We start from the raw sequence: 11,702 nt of genomic DNA on the forward strand, positions 1-11,702 counted from the left end.
TGCTGAGGAATAGTTGCCACCTTGGTGACAAACCCTTTCTGAGTCTGAAATGAACACTGGCTCCCACTCTCTGAGCAAGACCGCGGCTCTGGTTTAAGACCTTCACTGGAGAGAGCGCCTGAGTCCCGCCCGAGGCCAGCAGAGGGCACATTCTTCCAGATGAGGAAATTGGGGATTAGACAGGGCACTGGCCCAAGGACGCAGAGCAAGCCAGGATGTGGAGAGAGAGCTTCCCTGGGCTGCAGGGCTGGGCGCCCACAGCCACGCACACCCTCCCCTCCTGGCTGACTCACCTGGCCCTCCCCACAGAGACCTGACAGGTCAGGAAGGTGGGGGTGGGTGGCCTGCTAGCTGCTGGGGTGGGGCCAGGGAGGAAGTCAAGGGGGGAGAAAAGGGAGATAAGAGGAGGAAGGCCACAGGCTGCAGGCAGGGAGAGGCCTCCCCCTGGAGGGCCAGGCAGAGAGAGGAAGCCTACAGGGAGGAGGCAGGGCAGGGCTAGGTCAACACATCTTTATTAAAAGTTGGCAGTCACTGGGAGGAGGCCATGATGCTGGACACACCTGTTGAGAAAAGAAAGGACACCGGGGTCAACTTGGGAACTGAGGGAGGTAAACTTCCAGCTACCACCCCAACGTCACTAATCCTTCAGGGGCAGATCACAGTCCCCTTCTGGGTTTGGGGTTCCAGCTCAGAGGCAGAGTGCTCACCTAGCACGTGTGAGGCCCTGGGTTTGATCCCCAGCACCACATATAAAAATAAATTAAAATATTGTGTCCACCTACAACTAAAAAAATAAACCTAAAAAAAAAAAAAAGAAAGAAAGAAAGAAAAGAAAACAGGACTGCGAAGTAGAGAGGCCTAGGTTAAAACCCCAGCCTGACTATTAACAGCTGGGTGACTTTGGGCAAGTTACACAACATCTCTGTGCAGCAGTTTCCCCATCTGTAGGAAGGGCCTATTCTTGGGCTAGAACTGTAGCTCAATGGCAGAGCGGCTTGCCTAGCATGTGTGAGGCACTGGGTTCAAGTCTCAGCACCACATAAAATAAATAAAAGTATTGTGTCCATCTACACACACACACACACACACAAAAAAAAAAAAAAAAAAAAAAGAAGGCCTATTCCACAGGACTATCACGTTAAAAGAAGTCCTTGTGGGCTGGATGCAGTGATGCACACCTCTTGAGGATTGAGAGTTCAAAACCAGCCTCCGCAAAGTGAGGTACTAAGCAACTCAGTGAGACCCTGTCTCTAATAAAATACAAAATAGGGCTGGGATGTAGCTCAGTGGTCAAGTGCCCCTGGGTTCAATCCCCGGTACCAAAAAAAAAAAGTACTTGGAACCATGCTTGTCACTGTCAACAGTATTTACTGTGTGCTCTCCACACACTACACATCCTGTGGCTCCCCACCGCAAGAACTTCGGCCTGGATCCTCAGACTCCAACCCAGTGGTGCATCACCTTAAGAGGTGAGGGTCCCCGATCATGGGCAGAGAGGGCAGTCACTCAATCCCACTTCCTTCAGTTCCAAGTTAGCAGGTTGGTAGGGAGAAGCCACACTGTACCAACTCCCATGGCTAAACCACCAGAAGCACATGTAGGAGCTGGGAGGAGACTCAGGCCCAAGAGAGCAGCCCCCGTGCTCTGCACAGATGAGACTGCTCCTCATGTGTGTATTGGTGGTGACGAACTCAATGCGCTCTGGACTGAATGCCTGGCTCTCTGCTACCTCGCCTCCAGCGCATGGGGTGAGCAAGGTGAAAGTTATAATGTTGCTCAGCCAATTACAAGAGGGCTGATGTGAGGAGCAAACGGCTTACGTGTAAAAAACAACAGTGTTTTTCCTAATTATTGTTGCTGTCGTCCCCATTTAAAGAATTTTTTTTTAGTTGCAGATGGACACAATAGCTGTCTTTATTTATGTGGTGCTGAGGATGGAACCAGGGCCTTGTCTGTGCTAGGCGACCGCTCTACCATTGAGCCACAATCCAGCCCTGTCATCCCATTTTTTACATAAGAAAATAGAGGCATAAGCAGTCAGGTCGCCCCAAGTTTGCTGTTCAGTAGAGACCCCAGATTTCCACTCAGCTCACCTGACTCAAGAGCCTGCCTGGGAGGCCCCCAGGGCCCCAGAGACAAGGGAAAGCCAAAGGAACAGAGCCCCTGGGGCCAGCAGGTGTGGAGTCACCTGCATGCACCAAGGAAGGCCAGCTGGCATCATGTGGCCGCGCCTCGCTGGGTGGGCAGCCCCTGGACAGATCAAAGGAGTGTGGCAGACACAAGTTCCCTGGCCCTGGACAAGAACAGCTCTACCTGGGTTTCGGGGCCCCATTCCAGTGTCTGTCAAAGGATGCCCCTTGAGCCCCACAGCCAGACCCTGGGCCACCACTCACTGTCAAAGTCAATCTTTTCCACGATGTTCTTGGGCTTAATGCTCTCCTCTTGGCTACAGATGAAGATCTGCCCCGACTCGTCGGCGCTCCAGCCGTACTTGCTCATCCACACCTTTAGCTGATTGTCTGCGAGGAGCACAAACAGGGTGTGAGCCAGCTGGACCCCACAGTAACATGGGGTGTGGAAGGCATGGGAATCAAGGCTACCAGGCCAGGGCTCCCTCCTTGCCTGGCTAGGCCTGCCATCTCTGGCCAGCAGAGAAGCCAGGTGGGTCTCCTTGCTGCCACCCTGCCCTTTTGTGGCTCATCCCCTACACAGCAGCCAGAGGGCGCCCTCAGCCCTGCCTCCTTCCCACTGGAGGCTTCTGTCTTCACTTCTTTCCTGTCTGGCCCTTCTCTCCCAGGGCCAGTCCTGGTTCTTAATAAGAGCAGTGTATTTACTTATCTGCTTTCTGCCACAGAATAGAAGAAATGGTTGCAAAACTATATCATCATCACTAACAGTAAGTCTTTTTGGCCCTAAGAAAATACACCAGTACGGTGAGGCATATGTAGTCCCAGTGGCTGGGGAGGCTGAGGCAGGAAGATCACAAGTGTTAACACAGCGAGTCCACCTCAAATTAAAATAAAGAAGGGTTGGTGAAGCTCAATGGTAAGGTTCTTCTGGTTTAAACCAACAGCACCATAAAAAGAAAATATGTCAAATATGTCGGTACAGGTCCTGCTACAGTGGGGTTCAATTATGTTAAATGATTTCTGTGGAACTATTAGTGTTTTGATACATTCACCTAATCTTCCTTATATTAAATCCCAAGGTATGTTTCATATTCTTTTTCTTGTGGGGCAGTGGGGGGGGGGGTACCAGGGATTGAACTCAGGGGTGCTTAACCACTGAGCCACTTTTTTTTTTTTTTTCTTTTGGTGACAGGGTCTCACTAAGCTGCTTAGAGTCTCACTAAATTGCTGAGGCTGGCCTTGAACTTTCGATCCTACTGCCTCAGCCTCCCAAGTCACTGAGATTACAGGTGTGGGCCACTACTTTCAGCATTTTTTTTTTTTAAGAGACTGGGCCTTGCTATGTTGCCTGGACTGGCTTCAAACGATGCTACCCCAGCCTCTCAAGTAGCTGGGACTACAGGTACACACCATAACACCCAAATTTTAATTTTACTTTTAAATATGCAAAACATCTATCTGATGCACTTAGCATGTGCCAAACACAAAATGTCCAGCAAAATTAGCTCCCACTGGGGAAAAAAAACAAAAACAAAAAAACAGACACACACAACCTACATCTAAAGGCAAAAATTCCACAAGATTCTCCCAAGACTCAACCCACCCTCACCTCTCTTCCCTGCCCCTGCCTCCTCTCCCAGGTGTGATCACCCCCTTAGTTTCTTATCTTCCCTTCCTGCATTTTTGGGGGGATCTTTTAAAAACATCGATCTGATCACGGCTCCCTGCTCAGAGGTTCCTATCTATGGTCATTTCATTCAAGAACAAGGAGACACTCATCCTGAGACCCTGCACGGGCTACAGATGCCCCTCTAACCACCTCTCTGCCCTCACGACCCCTCTGTACCCACAGTCACTCTGCTTTGGACCACAGTGCCCAGGCTGCCCTGTGAATGACAGGCAGGCCGCTGCTCCCGAGCCCCTTGTCCAGTCTGCTCTCAGTCGCCCCGTGAGCAGGCTGCTGTCCTCTGCAGCATGAATGGCCACTGGACACACACATGCTCCCTCCTTGAAAATGAACCCGAGCCCTTCTGTTTTGTTCACTGTCACATGACCAGAATCTAAACAAAATCTGGCACAAAGTCGGCACTTGAATAGTGGATACAGAGAGATTGAGTGGCACAGAGTGTCCCCGAGGAAGGGAACCACCAATACCAGGCCCTGCGCCCTCCCTGGGCTGCACCTCCAGTAATGTCCCAGAAAGGCTGGAGTTGGCAGAAGCCCACTGCCCCGACCACCCCCAAACCCCCAGATTGACACAAGGGACCCAGAGGTCTTACCTGTCAGATCCCCAAGCATCTCGGCCAGCAACCAGCGGTCAATGTGCTGGTATGTGATGCCCACGACGTGGCAGATAACTATGGATGAGAGGGAATGATGGAGAGGGACCGTCACCACTCCCCAGCCCTCTCCGTACAGAGCCCAGGCTCAGAAAGGACTTACACTTCCGGACAGAGTCTTCAAAGCCAGTTATACCTTCCAAGAGGTCCATGTTTTCATCCAGGGCTTGCTGCAGGGGATGGACGGCAAGCACAGTGTCAGTGTCCCTAAGGACAGCAGCAGCCACCAACATGCGAGCGCTGACCTACACACATTGCCACCCCGCCACGTGCAACATGTGTGATGTCACTCTTCTTAGGCCCATTCCAGACACAGAGACCAGGAGAACTCAGCGGAGAAATGATCCAGGCAGAAGCCAGACACAGGGTAGCTACCTATACTCCTTACCTGTCCTGGCCATTGTCATAGGGAAAAAGCCAACCTTTCAACCAAGGCCCAGGAGGCCCACAGGTGCCTGCTCACCCCCACCCACCCCCCACTCACTTGCAGGCACCTCCTCGCTGCTCCCAACGCCCCTCCCCCCCTCAGGGCCTTTGCACTGCTGTTTGTCTGGAACTTTCCTCCTCCACAGCTGGCCCTCCTGCCTCCAGCAGGTTTTTGCTCAAATGTCACTTCTTCAACGAGGGCTTCCTCCAACAGGAGTGGGAGAAAAGAAGAGCCCCACAAACCCCAAGTAGGGAAGAGCCGCCACGAGGCAGGAGGAAAACCAGGAGGATGCTGTACTGGGAGCTAGATGATGAAGGGTTCCAGGGAGCGGAGTGTGACCACCTGTGCCAGGGTCAGCTGATAGGGCAGGTGACACAGGCCTGACCCAGTGACACGGCGGTCTCTGTATCTGACACGCGGCTTCAAGGGGCATGTGTACACACTGGGGGTGGGCGTGAGGTGACAAAGGCCTGAGTGGGTTGACTAGAGAGGGGTCCTGCGAACAGAGGCAAAGGAGGCCCAGAGCACAGGAGCCTCTCCCACAAGCAGGTGACCCCCGGGGCTGACTCACTTATATGAAATGAGTTTCCTGAGACAGAGGACTTGAATTGTCTGAAACTTCCATGACCTTGCTCTGGACGAAGCAGGCCGAGGCCTGAAACAACCGCAGCACTGCTCTGGCCAGCGCTGCGGGAACGCACGGGGCCACGCAGACCCGGCATGCAGGAGCTTGCTAGGGATTTTCGGTTTTAAAACCAGGGAAGAGCTGGGTGCAGTGGCACTGCCTGTAACCCCAGTGACCCGGGAGTCCGGGGCAGGAGGATTACAAGCTCGAGGGCACCCTGCCAACTCAGTGAGACGCTGTCTCAAAATAAACAACCCAGGAAGGGCAGGTTCTCGTTTGGAGGAGTCGGAAAAGGCTGGTGTGGCAAGGGGAAGGGTCCCCATGCTTTAGGAGGGTCGCCTCAGCCACTTCACCTGCTGAAACAGCAGTTACACACTAAGTCACTCCGACATCAGGGTCTGAGAAAACACGTGAGCTCTGCTCCGCTCTATTTCTATTTCTCACAAGACAAGAAACCAGACCATGAGCTGAGGTGGGAAAGGGGTGAGAAGGGGATGTGTGAAGGGAGGTCCACGAGTCCAGGGGAGGAACCAGGGCAGGAACGAGGTCACTCAGAAGGGCTGAGGACCCGTGCCTTCCCAGGAGTCACGCGCCCCTGGTGTTTCTCTCAGCCATTCATCATTTCAGATGTGGCTGCGCAGGGGTAGATGGCCATTTCAGAGAAGGGAGCAGAACCTGAGCAGCCCAAGCAGGCCCAGAACACTGGTCAGGCCCAGGTGTCAGTGGGAGAACTCACAGGGTGAGCTGGGGCTGAGGAGGGGGCCGGGGGGTGGAGTGAATTCAGGAGCAATCGTTGGTGAGGACAAGTCAAAGACAGCAGCTCCCAGGCTCTGCTCCATGTGGCACTTCCTGGGTAGCCCCTCCAAATCCTAAAGCCCAGGTCACACCCACATTCCCATTTCAAACCTCCTCGGAGGCTCTGCATGCTGAGAAGAGCTGGCACTACCATGACCACAGCTCCCCTCAGACAGAAGATGAGCCAGGAGGACAAGAGGTCATGGAGGGCTGGGGGGGGGCCTCAGGGGCAGAGCGTTGCCCAGCACGGAGGAGGCACTGGGTTGGATTCTCAGCACCACATATAAATAAATGAGTAAAATGAAGGTCCATCAACAATTAAAAAAAATATGTATATAATCTTTTTTTTTTTAAAGAGAGAGAGAGAGAAAGAGAGAATTCTAATATTTCTTTTTTAGTTATCGGCGGACACAACATCTTTGTTGGTATGTGGTGCTGAGGATTGAACCAGGGCTGCACGCATGCCAGGCGAGCGCGCTACCGCTTGAGCCACATCCCCAGCCCTATAATTTTTTTAAAAAAGAGAGAGATCATGGAACCTAGAGGCTGGTGTCAGTGGGTCACCTGTGTGGCTCTTCAAACATCGCAGAACAAGGAGCAGTAGGAGTGGCAGTGAGAAGGACTAGATTCTTTAAGAAACGAGGAGCAGTCACCCAGGGGGCTGTTACCAACAAGGCAGGGAAGGTGGGAGCCTCAGAACTCAGAGCAGTGATTTTGAGGAGCAGGGAACCGGCTCTGGGAGAGGCAGTGAGGAGCAAGGAGGCGACCTAGCCTCCCACTTGGAGCCTGTTTGTGAGGGCTGAGCTCTGGATGCCACAGGAAAGAGGGGCGGGCACTGAGAGCGGCTGAGGAGCCGGAGGACTTCTGCTAACGACCAAGGGACTGCACTAGAAGGCCCAGTGGAAGGACAGGAGAAGGGGACAGGCTCAGGCCAAGCCTTGTGGGCACAGAGACCATCTGAGACCTGGCTCCGTGAGGACGAACACTGAGGACAGGGCCCTTCGCCAAGCAGACAAGCAACAAATGCGCACCATAGGGCCACCACCCGCCCTGCCCTGGGCCCCTCTTTACCCAGAAGGCCTGGAAGTGGCAGGTCTCCAGCAGGTCCCCGAGGTACAAAATCTGCCTGATGGGCCGCTCTTCTTGCTAGCAGAAGGAAGTGTTAAGGAAAAAGGTCCTGGAGCCTGCATGGCTAAATCCTGATCACCCTCTCCCCACAGCCACCCCCTTCTACCAAAGACAGCTCAGAAACAGAACTGGGAACCAAGGCCATCTTATTTTTGCTGTGGATGTACGGAGAAGAAAGGGTGTTATGGAAGCACTATTTGTTGTTTTCCTTTTTGGTACTGGGGATTAAACCAGGGGCACTGGCATCCCCAAGCCTTTTACTGAAAACAGAGGTTCACTAAGTTGCTCAGGGCCTCACTAAGTTCCTGAGGCTGGTCTTGAACTTGTGACCTCATGCCTCAGCCTCCCGAGTTGCTGGGATTATAGGCACAAGCCACCCTGCCACTGTAGCCCTGTTTGTAAGATTCAAAGGTGAGAAACAACCCAAGGGTCCAACAGTGGGGACAACACAGTAAACTGTGGTCTGCCAAATACTGGGATTGAGTCAAGGCTTATGGACACATCTTATGGACACTTTGGACACAGCTGGCAGAGTAAGTTCAGTGAGTCATCTGCCATCTCTTGGCTCAACAACTGATGAGCAGGCGAGTATGAGGGCTGGGCCCACGGGTCCACTTGCCTCGCCAGGCAGGGGTTGGGAATTCTGCTGAGTTTGTCCAGTGATCAAATGTAAGCTGAAGCTCACCTGGCCAAGCCCCGGATCAGACACCAACCAGCTCAAGGATGTCATTTCCATTCCACATTCCTAAGGATTCATGTGCATTAAGTTTCTGCGCTTGGGGCTGGGGATATGGCTCAAGCGGTAGTGCGCTTGCCTGGCATGCATGCGGCCCGGGTTCGATCCTCAGCACCACATACCAACAAAGATGTTGTGTCCGCCGAGAACTAAAAAATAAATATTAAAAATTCTCTCTCTCTCTCTCTCTTAAAAAAAAAAAAAAAAGTTTCTGCGCTTGGAGCCGACAATATAGTTCTTCGTGAGCCTGGCCAGGCCCTCCTGCCTCTCACCCAGTGTCCTCTGTGCAGCTGGCATAAATCTGACCACAGCAGCCTGCGGTTGTACAGCTCTCCATGTGCCCTGGACTCTGGCTGCATTCCACTTAGAAATCTGTGCTGTCCTAGGTCCCGCTGCTTCTTCTGTCTCTAAAGGACAGCAAGGAGCTCTTTCATCCTTTAGGATCGCTCTCACTGCCCATCCACCTAGCTTTCACGGGTTCCCTCCAGTCAGGGCCAGGTGCCTCTGCTGGCTTCACTCACCCTACCCCTGACAGCTCCAGCCTGTCACTGATGGGGGACCTGCCTGTCACCTCACTGGACTATGAGAGCTCCACGAGGGCAGGGCCCGTCTCAGTCATGGCAATGTCCCAGCCCTGCCCAGCAGCTGAGTCTGAACTCACAGACCACTCTGCAGGCTTTGTCTCCCACCCCCACTCCCAAACAAAGGATACGTGTGCCTGGTCGATCATGCACTTGCACAGGGTGAAGTCCGTGTGGGGCAGGTTGGTGAGGGCCTTCAACAGGATCTGGGCAGTGACGGTGGTCTGAAAGAAGGCTGGGTTGAACTGGTACCTAAGAAGGGAATAAGATATACAATAGCAGTGACAACTTCAACCCCCCCAAACTTCACCAAGTGCCAGGCAGGAGGCCACTGCTTTAGTCTGGATCCTGGGGTCAAACCTGCCTGGGCTCCAACCCCAACCACATTTTCTGGCTAATCTCCCTGAGCAACCCTGCCTGCTCTGGAGATGGGGATAGTTGATCCTCACCACCACCCCACAGGGCAGACTCAGCCATGAGCCTCGCAAAGAAACGAGGCTAGAAGGAAGCTTGGCACAGTGGTCATGCCTATAATCCTAGCAACTCCGGAGGCTAAGACAGGAGGATGACAAGTTCAAGTTCAGCCTCAGCAACTTAGTAAAATTCTAATGTCACAAAATAAAAAATAAAAAGGGCTGGGGATGTAACCCAGTAGAAAAGCACCTCTGGGTTCAATTCCTAGTAGTAAAAAAAAATAAAAATAAAAAGTAAATGAATCAAGGCTAGAATGTGGAGTAGTGGTTATGGCTCTGCCCAGGCTCCCTTGGCCAGCTCCTGCTACCTGGCCTTGGACTGCCTATTTAGAACTCTGTGCTTCAGTTTTCTTTCAATAGAGGAAAAAACTGAAGGTGCAGCTCAGCGGTAGTGTGTGTATTTAGCCTGTGAGCCCTGGGTTCAATTCCTGGTGTAAAAACAAACAAAAATAAGATGAACCCATATCAACCTCCCAGGGAGGCCCAGCAGTGGGCTCGTGCCTGCATCCGCAGCACAGCAGCTGACACATGGCGAGCACTCGTCCAGCAGTGGCAATCACCAGAAACAACCTAAACCACCCACGTATACAAGTGGTCTCTCCATTTAACAGCCAGGAAAGCTAAAGTTATGTCATCTGCAGAAATTACAAGCTGATAATTGTTATAAATAAATAAATAAATAATCAATCATTTGAGGGGGAAGAACCCAAGTATCCATCAACAGGGAACAGACCATTAGGACAGTCACATAGTGAAATACTACACAACAATGAGAATAAACTGCAACCACACACACACACAAATGGATGGGTGTCACAAACCCAACGCTTGGTGGAAGGTACTAGGTGCAAAAGGGGCTCTGCTGTATGATTATGGTCCTGTCAAGGTCAAAGCAAGCAAAATTGAGCTAAGCGGATCCAGATGCAAGCATGTGTGGTAAACAACCATGAAAAGCCACACCATGAGACTGTGACAATGGTTACCAAAGGTGGGGGTTTGGTTGAGATAGAGCATATGGACAAAGGGCCTATGGTGCTTCCGACAATTACACAACATGAACAGTGGAAACCTGGGTATTCATTCACATCCGTTAAACTAAGTGTGTTTTACATACTACCTTGTATGTGTTTTGCAACTATTTTTTTTTAAACTTCCCTCACCCTAAATGTCTCATCTTCCTTGGCTTGCTAGTCTTGCACACCAAAGAGAAGCCACATCCTGCAGGCTACTCCAGACACCCCTACTGCCATGCCCCATACTGGGACTGGAACCCTGCTAGCTAGCCAACAGCATGGGGCTAGGGACAGGACACTCACAACTTCAGGACAGCCAGGTTGGCTTCCAAATCATAGGCATTCTCCTTGGCCTGTGTCTCCACATAGCGCTCCAAGGTGGCCAGGTTCTCTGGATTGTACCTAGAGGAGAATTGAAGTGGGTGAATAAAGAGGAGACAGGAGCTGAGGCCAGTCCCTTTGTGGGGCCAAGGGGCCACTGTAATCTGCTTCTCCTTTCTTTCCCCTCTGAATCTGATCCTGGCCACTGGCTCTACCCAAATACAAGTCAGCTTTATAACCTCTAATAAAACCTGTCCATAATCCACACCTCTTGCCTAAGCTCTAAACCCCACTGGAGACCTGGGGCTTGTCTAGCACGTTTCCCAACTTGCCAGGCAGTCACTATTGCCTGTATACATAGTCTTCTGAAATTCTCTGCTACCCAACCCTGTCAAGCTCCCACCAGTCCAAACCATACTCTCTTGCTTCCTCTATTTCAGCCCTGAACATTTGGGCCTTTGCTTTCCCCTGCCTTGCCCTGACCACTCCTGACTATCAGTGCTTGTTGCTTGTGTCCCCTCTGGAAGAGAACTCAGTTCATGAAAGCACGACTTGTGGCTGTCTTGGTCGCCTCTGGTTTCTAATACTACTGAGCACTAACACAACGAAGTCGGGTAAACAGGTGTTGAATGAATGACATGAGGGGCAGAGGAGAAAGAAATGCTCGGGCACTGAGACCGAGGAGCTGGTAGAAGAAACTGCGAGGGCCTGAAAGAGGGACGGCCGAGGGAGAGGAGGGAAAACTTAAAAGTAATCAAAGAGATGCGTGAGCGACAGGCTGTCTTATTAGGCCTTTCTGGTGTCTTTTCCTTCAACACCTCCTCCAGGACGACCTCCCCACATGCCGGAAGACGGAGAAATCCCGGCCAAGGCAAGCCCAGAACTCGGACCACCCCTTGCGGTCTCCGGAAATCTCCACCCCGCTTGGCTACAGCGCTCCCTCTGACCGAGCTCCGACCTGTCGATACCCTTGAGCAACTTGCCCACGTTCGCTCTCATCTGCTCAAACATGGCCATGACTCCGGGCGCCTTCCACAACCACCGCCGGAGTCGAACGCCAGCCCAGAGAAGCACCCGCGAGGGCCGGAAGAGGAAGAGGTAGTGGAAACGGAAACTACGTCATTGCTCTCGCTCC

The 11,702-nt window shown here is 52.3% G+C and overlaps 1 protein-coding gene across 1 annotated transcript; it reads right to left on the minus strand.

The window, feature by feature from the left end:
- Window positions 1–496: 496 nt before the first annotated feature.
- Eif3k (eukaryotic translation initiation factor 3 subunit K) lies at window positions 497–11,682 on the minus strand. Its single transcript, XM_005340501.5, has 8 exons — window positions 11,526–11,682; window positions 10,550–10,648; window positions 8,892–9,012; window positions 7,387–7,461; window positions 4,572–4,638; window positions 4,409–4,486; window positions 2,394–2,519; window positions 497–560 (listed from the first exon to the last, which is right to left on the minus strand). Exons 1-8 carry the CDS (start codon window positions 11,582–11,584, stop codon window positions 529–531), a joined length of 657 nt encoding a protein of 218 aa, XP_005340558.1. The 5' UTR covers window positions 11,585–11,682; the 3' UTR covers window positions 497–528.
- Window positions 11,683–11,702: the final 20 nt, after the last annotated feature.

The sequence above is a fragment of the Ictidomys tridecemlineatus genome, chromosome 15 (assembly GCF_052094955.1).
Source record: "Ictidomys tridecemlineatus isolate mIctTri1 chromosome 15, mIctTri1.hap1, whole genome shotgun sequence".
NCBI lineage: Eukaryota > Metazoa > Chordata > Mammalia > Rodentia > Sciuridae > Ictidomys > Ictidomys tridecemlineatus.